Source organism: Mustela putorius, unplaced genomic scaffold, assembly GCF_011764305.1.
Source record: "Mustela putorius furo isolate JIRA1106 unplaced genomic scaffold, ASM1176430v1.1 tig00537295_pilon_pilon_pilon, whole genome shotgun sequence".
Classification (NCBI taxonomy): Eukaryota; Metazoa; Chordata; class Mammalia; order Carnivora; family Mustelidae; genus Mustela; species Mustela putorius.
In genome coordinates this window covers 1,288,881-1,309,715 of record NW_025422433.1, presented here as the reverse complement: position 1 = coordinate 1,309,715, position 20,835 = coordinate 1,288,881, and the positions used below count along the sequence as shown (strand labels likewise).

The window sequence follows — 20,835 nt, the reverse complement described above, 5'->3', positions numbered from 1 at the left end:
CACGCGCCTCTCCGCGGCCCCCGAGTCTGACCCTTCGGCTGCCGGCTCGCGGCGGGTAGGCTGCGCTCGCGGCGGGAAGGAGGAAGGGACGGCGAGCTCTGCAGAGGAAGGACGACCTCAGCGTGAAATCCGGGGGCTCTCGTGTCCACGCGGCTGTCGAGCTGGCACGCACCGGACACTAACGTTCCGAAGCCCGGCTTCCTCGGTGTTCTTAGATCTCCCGCAGCAGGGCCTGCAAAAATAGCCGGAGCCATCACCGGCGCCTACTTGGAAGAGAGCCGAGGCTGCCCCTGGTCCTTGCCTGCCTCCGGCTGTCACCCTCCATCCTGCCCTTTACGGCCAAAGGCTTGGAAGAAATCCCTCCCTCCCCCGTCTCTGGTCCGCTGCCATTCATCCTTACCACACTGTCGGCAGCAAGAGGCCAGCAAAGCCATTCCGACCCCTCCAGCCATTAACTGTAAGTCCCCAACGTCCCCCACCCGTTACCACTTCCCGTTGTCCAGGGCCTCCTTTCGGCAGTCAGGCTTATGCTGCCCCCTACCTCGGGGAACTTGGTATCCCTGGCTGCTTGGTATCCCTACTCTCTCAGGCTAGCTTGCTTCTTGTTTCTTCCCAGTTCCCATTCCGAGTCTAGCTCAGTGAGTAGATCCACAGACTCTGAAGCCAAGTTACCTGGGCTCATCATTCTGGCCTTATTTACCACTGACTAGCTGGGTGACCTCCGTTAACTACATAACCTCTTTGTGCCTGACCTGCCGAGTCTTAACTAGGGGTAGTAATAGTAGGTAAGGATGTTGCGAGCAGTGAGTTTTTGTGTGTGTAAGGTTCTTAGAATATTGGCTGATCTACAGTAAGCTAGGGCTTCACTAAAATGGAAGAAGATTCCTTTGAGCCAGAGGGGACAAGGCTTAAGCCAGAAGTGAAAGCAGTTATTTCGCTGGACTGAGATGTCGGTAAGTCCTCTTTCTACTCAGTGGAAGGCACGTTTGGTAGAAGTTTATAAAGTGGAAAAATACCATGCCAGTACCTTCCTGAGATTTTATTCCTCAATCTGTCCCTCTGCAGTTCAAAGGGTAGCAAGGAAGGGATAGAACTTAAGAAAACGAGAGGTCCCAAAGGCTGTTACGAATGAGAACTACTAGAAAACATTTTTCTCCTGATGAGCTGCCACAAGAGGTACAAAGCACTGCCATGAGGTATTGTTGGCAAAATAAGTGAACCTGAATCAAATTATGTTTCTAGATCCTAATAGTTGCATATAGGTGAGATTCAGAAGCAATTGTTAGCATTTTTCACACTGCTCAGCATATTAGAATTACTGGGAAGCATTAAAACATCCTGATCTTGGTTGCAACCAAGATCAACTAAATCAGAATGTTGAAGGATGGAACTCTGGTGGGCATAACCATAAAATTTTCCTAGGTGGGGCGCCTGGGTGGCTCAGTTGTTAAGGATCATGATCCCAGGCTCCTGGGATCCAGCCCCAGGTCGGGCTCCCTGCTCAGCGGGAAGCCTGCTTCTCTCTCTCCCACTCCCGTGCTTGTGTTTCATCTCTCACTGTCTTTCTCTGTCAAGTAAATAAATTTTAAAAATAAAAATTTCCTAGGTAAGTGCAATAGGCAGGTACGTTTGAGAATTAATGAGTTCAATGATACTTAAAAGAAGCAATAAATAAAAAAAAATTCAGAATGTGGGGTATTCCACAGGACCGAAGAACCTGGATCCTCAACAGATAAAGGGCATTTTTTGAAAAGGCAGCTGAGAAAACAGAATTAGATTAGATTAAAGGAGACCGAATAGATATACCTGCCAACACAATGTAACCATTATTCAGAATCTGATCAGAACAAAACAACTGTAAAAAATACATTTGGGTCAACTGGGAAAACTAAAACATAATGACATTGAGGAGTTACTATGAATTTAGTTGTCATAATGATATTTTGGTTATGTGAAGGAAAAAAGTCCTCATTTGTTAGAAATTTATAATGAGGTACTTGCAGGTGTAATATCTGGTATAATATCTGGATTTGCTTTAAAATACTCAGAACTAGGGGCTCCCGGGTGACTTAGTTGAGCCTTGGACTCTTGATCTCAGCTCAGGTCTTAAGGTCTGAGTTTGGGCTTTGTGTTGGGCTCCACACTGGACATGGAGCCTTCCTAAAAAAAAAATGAAATACTCAGAACTAGAGAAAACACACAAAGAAAAGTACCACAATAGCTGTTGTTGAAGTTGGGCAAGAGGCATAGGAGTTCATTGTAATATCCTCTTTACACTTTTACATATTTGAAGTTTTCCATAGAAATCTGCTTTTTAATTATACAAAGTCCTACCTTCTTTCTTGAATATTGAATAATTCAGTCCAAAAGCCTTTAAGTGTTGCCAAAGGAAACTGTTACAGCATGAACTGTATATAGTTCCAAAACTATACAGTGTTTTTCCTAATTCTGTATCCTCTGTGTGAGACTATAGGTGATTCAACAGAATTTCTTTTATATGTTGCATCGGGAAAAACAGGATGTTTCTTTGTCTACACCTGTTGTTTACAGAGCTGTGAGTAGGGTAAGGTGAGAGAAGCATTTAGGTCACAGAATTTAAGACAGTGGATGTGTCCTTTAATTTGGGCCCTCAGTGTCTCTCTCACCTCGTCCTAGTCCCTGCTCTGTCCAGTAAACATTTTTAATTTATCTCTCTGCCCCTTCCCCTCCTTGCTAGGAGTCTCCCTCATGTCTTCACCCTTTATTTCTAACTTCCATTACCAGTCTCTTTCCTAGAAACTGTACGTTTAAGCAAGGGTGTTGTTTCCCTTGCGAGAGAATCCCTGGTTCATTCATTCAGCCCGCTGTGTTTATTTGATTTCACACCAGATACAAAGTGGAGTTTGGGAGAAACCACAAAAGAAAAGTGTGGTTCTTGGCCTTACGATGCCTAGAAATGTATCAGGGGGAAATCAAAAGGCAATACCTAAAAACACAGAAAGTCACACTACAAAATAAGAATGCGCAGAGAAGAGGTTGAATATGGCTTTAAAACCACTGTGGGGTCGCCCCTTCAACAGCCTGCAGTTAGGGGCGCTGGCCCTGGCGCAGTCCTCCTGTCACAAAATCGTAAGAAAGAGAAAATGCATTTACAATACTGCACTGCATGGACATTCATTGCAAAAACAAACAACCCGTCCGCCGCCTCCCCAGCGTGTTGGTGCCCCAGACTGTGGGCTTTTCCCGGGTGGTGTTCCCGGCCTGGAGGTTGGGCTCAGCAGCCCGCCTTCCCGCCTGCAGGTGCACCTCCGATGCCCCTGGGGCGGCCACGGCCACCGTGCGAGCGCCGCCTTGCCGAGTGCTCCCTAACCAACCCGCGGCCCCTACGGTCCGGCCGGTCCCTGGGCCTGGGCACGTCCACCGGGTGGTCATTCCTGGGGCTCTGGGGGCTGCCGAGGTACTCAGAGGGCAGCAGAAGGCCCGTGCAGACTGGGGTGTGCAGTTGTCAATAAATGCGTTGAGACCCTTGCTGTCAACTCTTATAAAACCGCGGAATACCGGGGTGGGGGTGGGGGGCCCGCGCAGTTCAAACCGTGTTGTTCAAGAATCAGCTGTCTTCTTTTAGTCGCATTGCATCTGCCCGTATCAGGGGTGATGCTAGGAAACGGGCTGCGGTCATAATCGAGGTGTTGGTGTGCTCTTCGCAGCATAAACTTAGGCGACCACGGGCATATCCGATAAGCTACCCCTTGTGGAAGCGCCCCGTGAAATGTCGTTCAGAGCACTGTGTGTAAGCGCGCACTGTCAGGCAGTGTCCGTCTCAGTGTGAGTGCCTTTGTTGTCGCTTGCGGAGGAAAGGTCACTAAATACTTGTAAGGCAGCAAGTATGAAGTGATTTGGAGGGATGTTTAATTCCAGCTTGTCCTCAGAGTTCTATATAATTTGCTTGTTAGCAATTTCCTAGTCATAAGTATAGATTGTGATACTTTTCATAATGTGACATGCTTTCTGATGAGATACTGCAAAAAGTTTATTTCTTCTGTATAATCTGCCAAACAGAATTACCCTAAATCTAATCACGAGGAGAGGAAATTATCAGATGAATTAAATGTTGGACATTTTATAAAACATCATCTTGGACCCTGAAAAACTGTGTCAAATAATTTTTAAAAAGTGGAAGTGGGGGGCATCTGGGTGGCTCAGTGGGTTGAGCTTCTGCCTTCCACTCAGGTCTTGATCTCAGGGTCCTGGAATGGAGTCCTGAATCCCACTCTCTGCTCAGGAGGGAGCCTGCTCCTCTCCACTCCCCCCTTCTCTGCCTAACGTGATTTCTCCCTCTGTCAAATAAATAAATAAAATCTTTTTTAAAAAGTGGAAGTGGGAGTGTAGGGAGAGAAACCATTCTCCATTAAACAGAACAAGGAGTAATCACAATCAAGTGCAATGCATGAAACTTAATTGGATTTTTAATCCCATTTTAAGGACATTATGGGAGCAATTGAGGAATTTTAACATATCCTACATATTAGACACCACCACCTAACGTTTAATAATAATATTAAAGTTTTTAAGAGGAAAAATGGCATTGTGATTGTGAAGGAGAATGTCCTTATTAGACATTGATTACTGAAGTATTTAGGAGTGAAGCTTCATAATGTCTAATTTTCCTTCAATTGAGTAAGAACCACAATCCTGACAATCAGTGAATCTAGGTAAAGGATTTTACCTAGATCCTTTACAGGTGTTTAACTTTTCTGTAGGTTTGGAAGCTTTTAAAATAAAAATTGGGGGGGAAATTTATGGAAAACAATTTTGAGAAATTTTGAAAAAGATAGTAAAATATTACCTATAAGAGCAATTTCATTTTATCTGAGCTTTCAACATCTGGTTATTTTCTTGATGATTAGAATGTATTTCTATTTAAAAACTACCTATTTCCTTTAAATAAAAAAAGATTTGTTTATTATTTGCGAGAGAGCACATGTACAAGCAGAGCTAGGGGCAGAGGGAGAGGGAGAGGGAGAGAGAGAGCATCCTTGAGCAGATTCCCCACTGAGCGTGGAACCTAATACAGGGCTTGATCCCAGGACCCCAAGAGGACAACCTGAGCTGAAATCAAGAGTTGGATGCTTAACCAACTCTTGGCTAACACATCAACCCACGTGCTCCCCAAACTACCATATTTTATAAAAAGATTTTCAAAAACATTTTAGTGCTCTATCTGAATGAATATTTGCTCATCTATACATAAAAGTAAGAATATAATAGCTGAAAAAGGTATGGTTGGCATTTATTTTTGTTCCTAGCTGTGTATTTTTTGTACCACTGCTTTCTCTACTAAGTCAGGGGGTCTACTGTCTGCAGACCAAAATTGGCCCACTGCCTGTTTTTGTAGGGCATGAGCAGGGAATTATTTTATATTTTCATATTGTTGAGGAAAAATCAGATGAACAATAGAAATTTGTGACGTGAAATTTGCAGAAATTCAAATTTCGGTGTCTAAAAATAGTTTTATTAGAACACATCCATGTTGATTTACATATTTTCTTTTTTTTTTCTTTTTTTTTTTTCAAAGATTTTATTTATTTGACAGAGAGAGATTACAAGTAGGCAGAGAGAGAGAGAGAGGAGGAAGCAGGCTCCCCGCCGAGCAGAGAGCCCGATGCGGGACTCGATCCCAGGACCCTGAGATCATGACCTGAGCCGAAGGCAGCGGCTTAACCCACTGAGCCACCCAGGCACCCTGATTTACATATTTTCTATGGCTGTGTTTCCCCTGCAATGGTAGAAACCCAATTAAGCAAAATGGTATTCCTCAACTTATTTTCTTCCCATTAGAAGACCTGATTACAAAAAAATGTATTATTTTTAACAAAATTAAGTTTTTATTAAATTTCTAATCAAATACTGTAATTTCTTTCATTAAAAAACTTAAAAAATGTTTATAACACTATCACTTTGGGAAGACAAAAAAGCAAAAATGAAACAAAGTGATCAAAAGACATTTTTGCTCCCGGTAGGCACAGATGGGGTTCGCCGTTCACAAGAAGTTATTTCCGCCATGGAGATGGTGGACAGGCTTCTTTCTAAGGGATCAGCAAAGGAGCGCGGGAAGCAGGCAAAGCCCCCCAAGGGGCAGTGATAAAGAGGGCCGAAGGGAGCAAGGAGGAGTGAAGGGTATCAAGACGGTGGAAGGCGAAGATGCAAGCCGCACAGAAGACGTCTGAGCAGTAGAGGGGTCACTGCTGCGAATCCTGGTTTGCGTGTCGCGAGGGCTCAGGGCCCCGCCGCAGACCCTGCGCACGGCGCAGCCTCGCCGCTCCGCCCGCGGTCCGGGTCGAGCCGGCGTCCCCTCGCCTAGCAACCCGCCGGAAGCGGAAGTCGCTCGTGCGGCCGGGCGGGCGGGAAGTGCCGGCCCGCGCTGTTTCTGTGGTAACTGCCCGGCGTTGGGCCCTCGGTCGCCGGTGAGGGCGTGGCTCATGGCCCCGGTGTCCCGGTCCCGCTCTTCCGAGGACACCGCGGGCTCTCGGAGGTGGCGACGCAGCTCGTCGGGGAGCCCGCCGTCCGCGCCGGACGCTCCCCGTGGGGAGGCCGCGCCCGCTCTCGCTCCCGCGGCCGCGAGGGCTTCCGGCCCCCGTGGGGAGGCTCGGGCGTCGGCGCCTCTTGCCCGCTCGGCAGCTCGCGAGGGCGGCCGCGGCGTCCCGCAGCTGCGCGCTCCCGTCCTCTTCCGCCCACGACGGCGGGTACCGCTACGGTCACCGCCACTACGCGGGCGACCGGCAGTGGGCGGAGGAGTCCGCGAAGGACAAGGAGGGGAGCTTCCGGCAGCCGAGGCTGAGCGCGGATTGGCGAGCTGGGCGCTCCCGAGGTGGGGGCCGTCCCCACAGCTGCCTGAGCCGGACTCTGATGAGCTCAGCCCGTGGCGGGCGGCGAGGCGAAGGCTCGGACCAGCAGCTCAGACGCCAGCTCCGGAGCCAAGAGGAAGAAGACGAGTCATTCGAAAAGCCAGGAAAAAAGGGAGAAAAAGCCCAAAAGGAAACAAAGGAAGAATTCGGATCATAGTGCGGGGAATTCAGACTCCGACACGGGTTCTAGCTCGGACGCTGGTCGAAAGAGAGCCAGAAAGGCCAAGCAGAAGGAGAAGAAAAAGAAACACGGGGGGAAGAAACCAAGAAGAAGAAGAGTAAGGAGACTAAAAAGGAATCCAGCGACTCCAGCTTCAAAGATTCGTCAGGGGCGTCGCCGGACGGTGTCTGGGCTGAGCCTGGAAGGCGGCGGGTTCCGCGGATCTGACCGGCCCGGAAGCACCTAGAGGGCTCGCCTCGCAGGACCGGAAGCCTCTGCACGGCGGCCACGCCCCGCTCCCGGGGAAGGTGCGGCCCTGGCTGAGTCCGTGAAAGCTGGAAAGCGCATCCCACGGAGAGGTGAGGTTGGGCTGACCAGGGAAGAGATCGCGCCGTCTGAATGCGCAGGTTATGTTACGAGGCGTAGCAGGCATCGTAGAATGGAGGCCGTGCGGCTGCGCGAGGAGAGCCAGGTCTACAGTGCGGACGAGAAGAGCCCCGGCATCCTTTAACCAGGCGGAGAGACGGAAGAGAGTAAGATTCTACCAGTTTCCGAGAGATGGTGCACAGAAAGGCAAAAGGGAAAGATGACGAGTAAGGACTTTCTGTTGCTCAGCAGGACTTGTAACAACGGTTTTATATGACCAAAATAGTGTGAAAAGACTTCATGGTGCTATTATATCTACTGTATATACAGTGCTACTGTATCTACTGTCTATCTACGGTGTTAGGAAGTCCTTCAAGAAAAAGCTGCTGCTTGAGATCTCTTTAACTATTTTGTTATTTTTAACTTAATATGTGCACATGGCTGAACAAATATTCAAATACTACAGTTGGAGAGTTAATAAAAGGTCTTTCATCCTAGTCCCTGATTCTTCTCCCCAAAGAAATAATTTTTATGTCTTTTACGTCTGTTCATAAGTTCTGTGTATATACAAGCGTGTTGCAGGATCAAGGTTGGAGCTATTAACTGAAGGTTATTTTCCCTGTTGACCATGACCTCTGTCTCTCAAAGGGCTTCATGGAGCCCTTCATTTGCCCCTAAGAGGACCAGAAGAACCCCAGAAAGAACAAAGGATTCAACTGAGTGTCTCCTTCTGGTTGCAGTTAACAGACTGAGTTAACTAAAAATAAAGGAGATTTATTGGTTCATGTAACTGAAAAGTCCTGCATGCCTTTATGGGACTTTGACTTTTTTCTTTTCCCTGGGTCATTTCCCTCCTTAGTCTGGTTTCCTTAAATAACAAAAGGGGTTTCCATAGGTCCTGAGTTTGGTTATATACTTCCTGGTCCACCTCTGAATCGTGAAAGAACATTTCTGTCTTGGCATTCCAAACAAGAATTCTGACACTGACCCTAATAGGAATAGCTCAGGTCACATGCCCACTCTCAAAAAAAGGTACTGTTGCCACAGAGATAAGCCTGTTTCTGGAACTGTGGTTACAGTCAATTTATAGGCTACATGGGGAAGAAGTGGATACCTGAATGAAAATCAGAGTAACGTTGGGAAGGTGTATAAGGAACCAACAAATGCCCACTATGGTTTTGAGTGATTTCTAAAAAAACAGTGCATGTGCTGAAAGCCACAATTTTCTTGTAGCTTGCTTTTGACTGTTAGAAAGGGAATACCTGGGGTGCCTGGGTGGCTCAGTGGGTTAAGCCTCTGCCTTTGGCTCGGGTCGTGATCCCAGGATTCTGGGATCGAGCCCCACATTGGGCTCTCGCTCGGCGGAGAGCCTGATTTTCCTCCTCTCTCTCTGCCTGCCTCTCTGCCTACTTGTGATCTCTGTCTGTCAAATAAATAAAACCTTAAAAAAAGGGGGGGGGAATACTTGTTGAGGGGGACATAGGGTTTATCCATAAAAATAGGTCTAAAAAAGAAAAGATGAAGGTCCATTGTGCTTGGGTCTTCCAAAGAGTAGATTAGGTGCCACTTTAGACTAAGAGGAGAAAGGGGAAAAAATGAGAAGGTATAAAGAATGAAGTCGGTGGAGCTTATGAAAAGATCAGATCAGGAGGGACCTCATGGACAACAAAGTTAACATTGAGAGCCTGGCTGGCTCCTGCGTTAGAGAAGATTTTAGAGTGAGCTCCACTCATGGTCTGTGATAAAGCTTTCATTGTCATCCAGTAAAATCTGCCTGAATCCAAGACTTCATTTTATCACTAAGCAAACTATCTCATTTGAAAAGGGGACTCCCTTTTCAAGGCTCAAGACCCTACTAAGCCCCACAGAACCTAAGGTGAACGAGTGGGGTTCTAGAATTTCACAGGACAGTATAATGTGGAAGGGCATCTTCATCCTAGTAGATGACTCAATTGGCACCAGACCACACTACCTTGAGCATTTCCCAGACTGTTGGGGAGCACTGGTGAAAGCCAATGTTACCTTTTATTATTATTACGAATATTATTATGTATATTTCTTTCTTTAGCAACAAACCATACCATATTTCACCCATGGACTTACATCTTGCTTTTTTCACTTAATCTTGGAGATGTTTTAATCAATGCATATAAATCTGCCTTATTCTTTTTAATGGCTTTATAATATTCTACTGAATGAAATGACTGTATTTTATTAGATGTTTAAGATGTTCCCTATATTTTACAATTACAGAGTACTGAATTGAAAATCTTTGTGGATATGTGAGAATATTATCTGCGGCATTCTTACCTAGAAATAGAATTATCGGATCAAAAAGAATTCTTTGGATCATCTAAAAATAGCCTCCTAGAAGTGGAGTTCTTGGATTAAAAGGAAAATATTTATTGGGTGTTTTTTTTTATGCTAGGCACTATGGCAGGTACTGGGTATAAGCCAGAGAGCAAGCGAAGTTTGATCCTTGAAATCACAACAGAATTGTACATTCTACTGAAGGAGACAGACCTTTAAAAATACCAGACAAATATGTATTAATTGCAGCATGCTATGAAGAAAATAAGAAACTAGAGACAATAATAGGGAGATGTTTTTGATAAGGTGGTCAGGAGAAGTCTAAGAATGTCACATGTTCTTTGTGCTTTTACATTTTAGTAGATTTTGCAACATTGCTTTGTAAATAAGATGTACCAGTTTACACACCTAGATAACTAACAATATTGTACTCCTAAACCTTTTGATCTTCTCCAGTCTAATAGGTGAAAAAAGGCATTTCCTTTTTTCTTTTTTTTTAAGAGAGAGCGTGACTGGGTCTGAGGAGGGGTAGAGGGATAGGGAGAGACAGTCTTAAGCAGACTCCCCACTGGGTGAGGGGCCAAACTTGGGGCTCAATTTTAAGACCCTGGGATCATGACCTGAACTGAAATCAAGAGTCAGATGCTAGGGGCACCAGGGTGGCTCAGTCGTTAAACATCTGCCTTTGGTTCAGATCATGGATGACTCAGTCATTACACATCTACCTTTGTCTTATGTCATGATGCTGGGGTCCTGGGATGGAGCCCTACATTGGGCTCCCTGCTCAGCGGGAAGCCTGCTTCTTCCTCTCCCACTCCCTTGCTCGTGTTCCCTCTCTTACCGTGTCTTTCTCTGTCAAGATAAATAAATCATTTTTTTTTTAAAGTCAGATGCTTAACCAACTGAGCCACCCAGGCACCCCTAGGGGTTTTCTTTACTTGTTTATTCATATGATGGTTTAAAGTTATAGATTTTTCTAATATAAAACTATGGGTTGGGTTTATTGGACTCATTTGTAGGTTTTTTTATTGTTTAGAACAATCACTGGTCACATAATTTTCTATTTAAAATTCAGAATAATGAGTAATATCTTGCTGAATGTGCAGAAGCAGAGAGAAAAGCAGAAAGCATCATAACAAAAAGCTAAGAACTGCTTTTTTATGCTATAACATGGTATTAACCATAATAAGTATTGCATGACTTGTAATGCAATAGTGCCTCAGCAGATCCTATAGAAAAGGAAGTTTTTATTTTGAATATCTTGAGAATGGACCTGATGAAAACATACAGACCACCATTTTGTTTATAAAAATGATAATCCTGGAAAATGAAAGTCTCAAATTTGAAAATCGATTTATAAAATTACCAACATGTAGTCTGTCCTATAAGATAGCATTTTTATTCATTCTCATCAACTCTACCCCTTCCAAAAGATGCAGACTACTTAAATTAAAAATTCAGACCTTGAATTTTTTTTAAAACTCTGGTAAACTACATTTTGATTTTCATGGGTTATTCAATACAATGCCAATAATCTAAGCCTTGATACTATGAGTGATGTTTAAGAAGCCAGCCATGGTAGAGTTTGAAAGGGGCAGTAAATTAAGATATATTTATTTCCTTTTTAAATTTTATTTATCCTTCACATAATTTTTCAAAAAATATATAAGCCCTTCTTTAGAAAGAAAAAAAAATCAGACATACGAGTTTTCTGTGCAAGAAAAAATGTTAACTTCTAATTAGTAAAGTATTTGCATTGACTACATTTGTTTGCCTAAGGAGGTTCTAAGGTGAATTTATTTAATTGCTACTTCTGAAAGATACTTCCAAGCTTCTGGCACCCAAGGAGAAATGTTAACTCTGTTAACTCACCTTGTCCTAATGAAACGTGTTTTTTTCTTTTGTTGTGATAATTTCAATGCTGAAAACACTGAATAAATTACCCGTCCTAAAACAATTCATATATTTAATCATTTTTCAAAACTCTCCACTAATTAAACATTAGTTTGTTTAGATTTTTAAAAAGGACTTATTTTACTCAAAGACCATAAAAAACACTTTTTGGTAGGATGAACAAGAGGGGATATTTCTCTTTTCTTCTGTAGAATTATTTTGGTAAAGTGATATCTTGACGCTTTTTCCCCCCTGAAAACTACATTCACTGCAAAGTATGGCTGATTATACTTTTATAGTAATATACTTAATTTTCATTACCTTAAATCTTTCAATCCAAACATCGTTTCATTGTTCAATTTAATATTCAATTCTTGATACTATGAAAAAATGTTTAAAAAGCAATAAATTGACAGTGTTGTCATTGTGTTTAACGACTTTTTAAATTGGGGAGAAATGGAAAAGAATGTGTCTGTGTTTAATCTGTGAATGAGCAAAGTAGAAATGCCAGTTCTTCGCGGGAACACGAACCCGAACTGGCCCGTTTCAGTCTAATAAGACAAACTTCGCGGTGGAGACCCGCCTGCGCACGCACCTGCGCGCCGCGAGTGGGCGGAACTCCGCCCCGCTTCGCGCGCCGGAAGCAGGACACCATGGAGCCGTGGTCCTCCCGCAGGCCTAGAGCGGAGGCGACGGGGAGCTGGGGAGCTGGCCTTGGTGCCGGGTGAGGACCGCGGAGCGCGCTGGAGCGGCACCGGCTGCCCCTGCGGGTGGGGGCTGGGTGTGCGGCGACTGCGCTGCGACTGGGAAAGGGTGGCAGCCCCGGGCTGGGAAGCAGCTTGTTCCCTGGGTGCAGAGGAGCCTTCTGCGACAGAGGGCCCGCAGGCCGGGGAGGGGTGGGCGGGGGCCTGGGGCGTCCCGAAGCTGCGGATCGGCTCCCGGGGCACAGCTTAAGATGCACTCGTGTCGCCCTTGGAACGCAGTTTTAAACACGGTTGAAGGTAACCCTTAGAGGTAGTTGCTGGAGCAGAAACCTGAGCGACGTGAAAAGACCCGTGTGGCCTTTGGGGGCACGCACTTTCAGGCCGCGGGGAGCAGCGGATGCAAAGGCCTGCGAGCCGGCTTGGCTTTCTCGAGGAGTGTGCGGCGCGGAGACCGGGAAGGTAGACCCGGCGCCGGGAGCGGGGCGGGGCGCGGAGAGGCTGGGCGGCCGGTGGGCATTGTGTTGGGTAAGTCACTTGGTCGTTTCTCGGGGCGAAGGATTCTTGGAGGATTTTAAGCCGAGGGAAAACATGTTCTGACTTGGGTTTTAAAGCATCTCTAGCTGGGAACTCACGATAAGGTTCGACCCGAGGGCCGCAAGAACGGAATCAGTGAAGCTATTACCGGCACTTCAGTAGGAGATGAGGATTCCTTGGACTTGCATTGCTGTAGACGTGGTTAGTCGCGGTCAGGTTAATGGTCTGCCTGGAAGGTGCAGCCAGCAGGCGTTGCTGTTGGATCAGATGTGGATCACGAGAGAGAGAGAGAGAAGGCAAAGTTGATTCCAAGGGTTTAAGAGCTCTGGGAGGAAAAGATCTGACGTTGAGCTTTGGGATCTTGTGGAAGTTTTTAAATGCTCCATGTTTCAGTATCCCCTGTGCAGTGACGTTGGCACCTGTCTTTTTTTTTTTTTTTTTTAAAGATTTTAGTTATTTGTCAGAGAGCCTGTGGGCGCGCACTAGCACACAAGCAGGCAAAGGCGGAGAGAGAAGCAGGCTCCCTGCCCAGCAAGGAGCCGGATGCGGTGGGGACTCGATCCCAGGACCCTGGAATCATGAGCTGAGCCGAAGGCAGCGGCTCAACCTACTGAGCCACCCAGGCGTCCCGACAGCTGTGTCTTGATACAGTTGTGTGAGGAGTAAATGCATTCATACTCAAAGTACATAAAACAGTTGTTTTGCCTTATTGTTTTATTATGCCGAGACACGAAGGGTATATGGGCACTAATGAGAAAAGAAATGGGGGACTTGAAGAGTGATGTGGAAAGACCCAGGAAGAGGAAATATTATCATGAATTTGAGGAACTGAAAGTTCATCAGAATAAAATTTTAAGCCCTATTAGATGTCTTTAACTTGATACTAAGGGTAGTGATAAATTACTTAATGCAGTGAATGCACAGCAGAGGCACAGTCCTTTCTCCTCTGTAGAAATATCACTGTTTGCAGTGTGGGAAATAGATTGGTGAGTCAGAAAGATCGTCACAGTAGTCTGGATGGGAGGAGATGGTGGCAGGGGGATCAAGAGGAGAGAATAGATTTGAGAGCTATTTAGGCAGAATCAATAGCTCTTGAATGATCTGATGCATAAGATATGAAAGTTGGCTCATTTATTATACTATTTATTATATATTGTGTTTGATGTGTTTAATCCTGTCATAGAAATGACCACCACTAAGTTAGCAACCTGTGTTATATTTCTGTATTTGAGTTCTCCAGAGAAGTAGAACCAATAGGAAATACATAGACATAGACACATAAAGACAGATTAATTATAAGGAATTGGCTTATGAAATTACAGAGACTGGCACGTCCTCAAGATCTGTAGGGTGAGTCAGTGAGCTGGTCACCCAGGAGAGCCGATGGTTTAGTTCCATTCTGAGTCCAAAGGCCTGAGAACCGGGGGATCCAATCGCACAGTTATTGTAGGAAGTAGGAAGGCCAGCAGGCTTGAGATCCAGGAAGAGCCTATGTTTTCATTTGAGCCTGGAGGCCAGAAAAGATCCAGTGGCCTGTGTGAAGGTGGTCAAGCAGGGAGAATTCTCTTACTTGGGAAGAGTCAGCCATTTTGTTCTATTTTGACCTTTGACTGATTAGACGAAGCCCACCTACATTTTAGAGGGCATCTGATGTAAATGTTCTTTAGAGTCCACTGATGTAAATGTTCTTCTCATCCCCAAACACCCTCACAGAAACCCCCAGAATAGTGTTTGATCAAATATCTAGGCACGCCATGATCCATTCAAGTTTTCACATAAAATTAACTGTTGAAATACCAAACTTTTATTTCTGGCTAATGATCATCACTTCCTTTGACTTTTTTATTTCTATTAAGAACAGTAAGATTTAACACTTTAAATTTTAAGTCCATTTTTTGACCAAAAAAAAAAAAATATATATATATATATATATATATATAATTTGAGAGTTACCCTGTCCACATCCAGGACGGTGTAACAGTAAGCTGTATTTGGAGCCCAACCAGGTTTTATAGTGTTTTTAAAACCCAAGAGCCAATTTTCATGATTCATTTAGGTGTTTGTTTAATCTAGAACAATACCGCTTTTTATTTTTGTGAAATCAACTTTTGTAGGTGAGCTGCATTCAGGATTTATCTGAAAGTCTCCTTGTTATTAGATTCATGTGAAACATTTATTACAAATGCGTAAGCGAGAAGGCACAGGTTGGTTGGCTGTTGGTGTTCCTGGGCTTGAGCATTTGATTAAGTTTGTGGCTGCCAGATGTCTCCATTGTTTCTTTCGTCATTAATAAGCAATCACGTGGTGATTCTTTGAGACTGTGAGAATGTCCTTTTCCCCCACTCCTTTGCCCAGTGACTTCACCCATTTGTGGTCCTTTTTCTTTCTTTCTTTCTTTTTTTTTTTTAAAAAAGATTTTATTTATTTGTTTGTTTGTCAGAGGGAGAGAGAGATAGCACAAGCAGGCAGAGCGGCCGGCAGAGGGAGAAGCAGGCTCCCGGCTGAGCAGGGAGCCTGATGCGGGGCTTGATCCCGGAACTCTGGGATCATCTGGGATCCTGACCTGAGCCGAAGGCAGTGGCTTAACTGACTGAGCCACCCAGGCATCCCCCCATTTGTGGTTCTTGATTCAATCTGTTATTTCGTCAAGCTACAAAATCGTGATTTTTCAGATTTGTTATGCCTGCTCTGTCAGCTGGCAATCTTGTGTAGAACCGAGTTTTCTCATTTTGTATGTATATTCTGTTTCTGGAAGGGTTGTTTCCCAGAGAAAGGGATTAATACTAATCATTGGAATTGTGTGAGTACAGCAAAGGTGTATTACAGTTATTGTTACTGTTATCATTGCTGCTCCTGTGATTCTTTTCTTTTTTTAAGATTTATTTATTTATTTGCCAGAAAGAGACACAGCGAGAGAGGGAATACAAGTAGGGGGAGCGGGAGTGGGAGAGGGAGAAGCAGGCTTCCTGCCAAGCAGCGAGCCTGATGCCGGGTTCTGTCCCAGGACTCCTGGTGCATGACCTGAGCGAAGGCGGACGCTTAATAGTGAGACACCCAGGCGCCCCTGTGATTCTTGCTTTCTCACATTGGCAGGAGGAGACAGTGAAAAGGAAGCTCTCTGGGGCAGAGCGGAAGCAGGCTGACGCTGGGGATGGCGATGGCACTGGTGAACGCTCATTCCCCAGCTCCTCTGAACCTGAAGAAGGAGGGGCCGCGGACAGGGAAGGAGGATCGCTGCTCTACTTGGGAACAGGGGTTCAGGCTACAGGGAAAGAGCTCAGGCCTCGGACAAGAGCCACTGTGCAAACAGTTCAGGCAGTTGCGGTACGAAGAGACCACAGGGCCGCGCGAGGCGCTGAGCCGGCTGCGGGAGCTCTGCCGACGCTGGCTGCAGCCCGAGACACGCAGCAAGGAGCAGATCGTGGAGCTGCTGGTGCTGGAGCAGTTCCTGACCATCCTGCCCGCGGCGCTGCAGGCCCGGGTGCGGGAGCAGCACCCAGAGAGCGGGGACGAGATGGTGGTCATGCTGGAACACCTGCAGCCGGAGCTTGGGAAGGCAGGACAGCATGCGGTAAGGAGCGGATGGGCTCTTTTGCAGAGAAGCAGGACCTGAGGCCTTGGGCCAGAGCAGGGGGTGTGAGTTCAGCAGCAGGAGAGCTGCTGAGCTGTGGTTCCATTTCTTTCCAGTTTGGCGGCTCGTAGGGAAGGTCAGCCTCTCCCGCTGTCTGCTGCGAGGAACTGAACATGCTGATGCCCCCTCCGGTTCCTCTTCGCTCCTTTCTCACAGGGAAGTGTTTCTGAAAGTTTCCTCCCAAGCCCTCAGGTCCCTAACTGTCCCTGCATAACTGTCCTTAGGGCCCAGACCAGGCAAAGAAGCAAAAGGTGCTTGCAGAGGAGGCGGCCCCTGTGGCAGCGGTGCGGGAGCCGCAGGTCCAGGCTGAGCGGGACGTTCCGGGGCCCGAAGAAGAGAAGGGTAAGGAACAGCGGGCGTCCTCCCTCATGTGACAGGCGCGTTCGGCGTCCCCTGCCGAGGCCCGGCTTTTGTGTTTGTCTTGAGTTGGGTTTATTGAGGCCTAATCTACACTCGGCAGAGTTCACTCCGTGAGTGTTCTGGTCAGTGAGTTTTCACAAACATGACAAAACTCAGTTGTCTAATCACCACAGTCCAGATCTGGAAGATTCCCATCAGCCCAGACGCTTCCCCCCGCCCCCCCGTCCTTTCCTTGGCGCTTCTGTTCAGCTGAAACCAAAAGCTTCTCCCATACTGTCCTTCATCTCCTCCTTCTTCCTTTTACAACGGGGGTGACCAGACAAGGGTTGCTAGTGTCTCACCCGAGGCAGAGAGCCCCAGCCAGGTGCACCAGTCCTCATTTTTTCTTGTCTCCTTCAAGTTACTGTAGTGTTATTACTGTCTTTTGTTTCTAAATGTCACCTAGATTTGTTTCTTCCTGTATGGTATTTTCATTGTTGCTTAAATCCCTCTTTCTTGTTTTTGTCCCTTACATTTTTTTTTTTAAGATTTTTATCTATTTGAGAGAGAAAGCACCAGAGCATGAGCGGGGTGAGGAGCAGGGGAAGCAGATCCCCGCTGAGCAGGGAGCCCGATGCGGGGCTCGATCCCAGGACCTGAGATCATGACCTGAGCTGAAGGCAGACGCTTCACTGACTGAGCCCCCCAGGCACCCCATGATGGGCATGTATTTTAAGTACGACAAGGAAATGTGGTCATAGTAGATCCTTGACACTGTCCCTTGCCCTCTGGGTCTGTTGAAAATGCTGTTTTACATTCAAAGTTCAGGTCATTTTCGGGTTTCAGAGCTGCCCCCTCCTTTAGTTGTATATGTTCTTAGATTATCGCTGGGGAAGGCTCTCTCTTCCTTTAAGCCCTCCCACCCCTGTGGCCACTGCAGGAAGATGTGCACGAGGTGCCCCGTGCGGGACTCACGGTCTCTGGCCTCGCCTGGCGAGTCCCCCACGGTTCACTTTGGCTCTCCTGTGCTCTCCCTTTGCGGTTGGTCGGCTGCCTTCACGGGGCTCACACTCTTGAACTCGCACTAGCTTGTCATGGGTGCTGCTGAGGACCTCTTCTCACTCCAGCTTTGCGTCCTCATTCAGGCTCCGGGCCTCGGAAGGCCTTCTACTCCCCAACCTGTGCCTGTGTGTCTGCGCTTTGGCTTTATTCGTCAGATGTTGCTTGTGGTCTTCCACGTACCAGACATGTGAGCCGTTACAGCATTGAGACTCCCGGTGTCCGTCGAGCCCCACAGGAAGGCAGCTACTGCTGTCCAAAGAGATCAGGAAAGTCCAAGACCTCTTTGTGAACTTAAGTTAGCTTCGAGGTCTTGTAGTCCAGTGGTTTTGATCTATCGGTGAGGATGCTGAGCTCAGAGGGTTCAGATGACACAGCTAATCAGTGATAAAATGGGCTCTGTGTCTGCATTTCTTCATTTCCAGCACCTTCTTACTGGCCCGAGGGCCTTCATTTGACCTCCGGCTGACAAACCATTTTCTTTCTTTCTTTTTTTTTTTTTTCAGATTTTATTTATTTATTTGACAGAGAAAGAGAGATCACAAGTAGGCAGAGAGGCAGGCAGACAGAGAGAGGAGGAAGCAGGCTCCCCACTGAACAGAGAGCCTGATGCAGGTCTCGATCCCAGGACCCTGAGATCATGACCTGAGCCAAAAGCAGAAGCTTAACCCACTGAGCCCCCAGGTGCCCCAAAAGCGTTTTCAAGAATGTATAGCCATTGGGGCGTCTGGTTGGCTCAGTGGGTTAAGCCTCTGACTTCGGCTCGGGTCATGATCTCAGGGTCCTGGGATTGAGTCCTGCTTCCCCCTCTCTCTGCCTGCCTCTCTGCCTACTGGTGATCTCTCTGTCGGGTAAATAATAAATAAAATCTTAAAAAAAAAAATGTACAGCCATGTCCTTTGAGACTATTGGCTTGCTTGCTAACTTTGTGTGCTGTGTGTATGTCATATGATCAAGTTCAAACCATTTAAGATAAGCCGCCTCCTCCTAAGGTCGCCATCCCCGCCCCCCCCAGCAACCACTGCTCACAGTTTCTTGTGGGCCACTGTGTATCTGTTCTGTGCTTCCGCAGCATTTCCACTTGGCACACACGGCTTGATTTAAATTTATTCCTCCTGAATGCAGATTCCCTTCCCTAAGCATCAAAAAACAAGTAATTGGTGGTATATATTTCATGTTTCAGGTGACGGGACAAAGACTGAGAACGGGAAGGTGGTTGTACAGACAGATTCTCATGGAGGAGCGGAATCATCTGGGAAAGTGTCTGAACCTGTAGAACCTGGTCCTAAGGACCCTAACTTGGAACAGCAGCAGGTCAGGCCCACGGAGAAGACTGAGTGTAAATGCTCAGAATGTGGGGAGGGCTTCACCCAGAGCTCAGACCTGATTGGACACGAAGGGACACACGCAGAAGGAAAGCTCTGTGGCTCTGAGGCTTGTCAGAGTCCCAGGCCTGTGGCACATCAGAAAGTCTGCTCAAGAGAGAAGGGTCATCAGTGTCACGAGTGTGGGAAAGCCTTTCAGAGAAGTTCACATCTTGTCAGACACCAGAAAATCCATCTTGGCGAGAAGCCTTATCGGTGCAAAGAGTGTGGAAAGGTCTTCAGCCAGAATGCAGGCCTTTTGGAACACCTCAGGATCCATACTGGAGAGAAACCTTACCTGTGCATCCACTGTGGGAAGAACTTCAGGCGCAGCTCCCACCTCAACCGACACCAGAGAATTCACAGCCAGGAGGAGCCCTGTGAGTGCAAGGAGTGTGGGAAGACCTTCAGTCAGGCCCTTTTCCTCACGCACCACCAGAGAATCCACAGCCACTCCAAAAGCCATCGCTGTAATGAGTGCGGGAAAGCCTTCAGTTTGACCTCAGACCTCATCCGCCATCACAGGATTCACACCGGAGAAAAGCCTTTTAAGTGTGCCATATGCCAGAAAGCCTTCCGACTGAACTCCCACCTGGCCCAGCACGTGAGAATCCACAATGAAGAAAAGCCCTATGAGTGTAGTGAGTGTGGCGAAGCCTTCAGGCAGAGGTCGGGGCTTTTTCAGCATCAGAGGTATCACCACAAACACAGTCCGCCTTGATGGGGCATCCCGTCTGCAGGAACGTCAGGGACAGTACGTTGACAAGCAAGCAGCACTTTAGGAAGTCACTCCAGCCGGTTCGAGCCTCTGAGAACTCCAGGGGCCAAGCCGGAGGCTCTGCCCCTTCACGTGTGCTCAGGTGCCGAGCACAACTATTTGACCTTTGATGCGACTATGGGAACAAGCGGAACAGCATTCTTCACTGCAGGACTTCTCTGAGCCTTTAACTTGGTAAATGTATGATTGCACACCTCCAAGTAGTAGAGACCCTCATGCTGGGTGAGGACTTTGAAGTCAGCAGTGAGTCAGCCAAGTACCTATGGATTTATAGGCTTGAATGGAGCCAAAGCAGGTCGATACGTTTGCATCTGCTACAGCAACAGCTATAAAGTAAAACTAAAGATGTTTGGAAAATCCCACTCTCAAAGGGATCTTAAAGTGCAAGTTAAGGTTGGCATTTTCCCCCACTGGCTTCACTAACCACCCCTGCGGGCATCCCCTCTCCTTCCCCCACCTCAGTCAGCGGAAGCATTTTAGAAAGCAAAGAAAATTTAGTTCGACCACTTCTTACCCCATTCTTGTCACAATACTTCACTGATTCGAGTTAGAAATCAAGATTTTATTTAAAGTATGGAAGAGACTTCATAAGTCATTTCAACGAGTAGTGCTGAGTTAAATCAGGCAGCAGCTGTCTTGCTCGGTAACTCCAATGCCAGGTTAGTGGCTCCTGCACAGACACTGTTTAATAGGTGGAGAAAGAGATTAGACATTTTTCCTTAAAGACTGATAGTGCAACTTTATTTTATTTTTTAAAAGATTTTATTTATTTATTTATTTGAGAGAGAGCATGAGTAGGGGGGAGGGCGAAGG

At 46.6% G+C, this 20,835-nt stretch overlaps 2 protein-coding genes across 5 annotated transcripts; both read left to right on the top strand.

The window, feature by feature from the left end:
• Nucleotides 1-60: 60 nt before the first annotated feature.
• Nucleotides 61-20,835, top strand: ZSCAN26 (zinc finger and SCAN domain containing 26). 4 transcript variants are annotated; one of them, XM_045073968.1, is made up of 4 exons: nucleotides 61-457; nucleotides 15,945-16,422; nucleotides 16,707-16,824; nucleotides 19,064-20,835. In XM_045073968.1, exons 2-4 carry the CDS (start codon nucleotides 16,003-16,005, stop codon nucleotides 19,963-19,965), a joined length of 1,440 nt encoding a protein of 479 aa, XP_044929903.1. In that variant the 5' UTR covers nucleotides 61-457; nucleotides 15,945-16,002; the 3' UTR covers nucleotides 19,966-20,835. The 4 variants fall into 4 exon arrangements, with proteins under 4 accessions (XP_044929903.1, XP_004780032.1, XP_004780033.1 ...); XM_004779975.3 differs by lacking the exon at nucleotides 61-457 and adding an exon at nucleotides 12,222-12,337; XM_004779976.3 differs by lacking the exon at nucleotides 61-457 and adding an exon at nucleotides 12,344-12,776.
• Nucleotides 5,917-7,907, top strand: LOC106004441 (NKAP-like protein). The gene is given in 11 exon segments (XM_045073974.1): nucleotides 5,917-6,552; nucleotides 6,555-6,677; nucleotides 6,680-6,818; nucleotides 6,820-6,846; nucleotides 6,848-6,888; nucleotides 6,891-7,141; nucleotides 7,144-7,243; nucleotides 7,246-7,335; nucleotides 7,338-7,533; nucleotides 7,535-7,582; nucleotides 7,584-7,907. Coding segments are annotated over 11 exon segments (1,167 nt in total). The 5' UTR covers nucleotides 5,917-6,458; the 3' UTR covers nucleotides 7,642-7,907.

What these genes read in the sequence shown, in the direction of transcription:
- ZSCAN26 (XM_045073968.1), top strand. Translation starts at nt 16,003, where the DNA reads ATGGCGATGGCACTGGTGAACGCTCATTCCCCAGCTCCTCTGAACCTG. An exon ending in GGAAGGCAGGACAGCATGCG is followed by an intron (nt 16,423 to 16,706) that starts GTAAGGAGCGGA and finishes AACTGTCCTTAG; the next exon opens with GGCCCAGACCAGGCAAAGAA. An exon ending in GGGGCCCGAAGAAGAGAAGG is followed by an intron (nt 16,825 to 19,063) that starts GTAAGGAACAGC and finishes TTCATGTTTCAG; the next exon opens with GTGACGGGACAAAGACTGAG.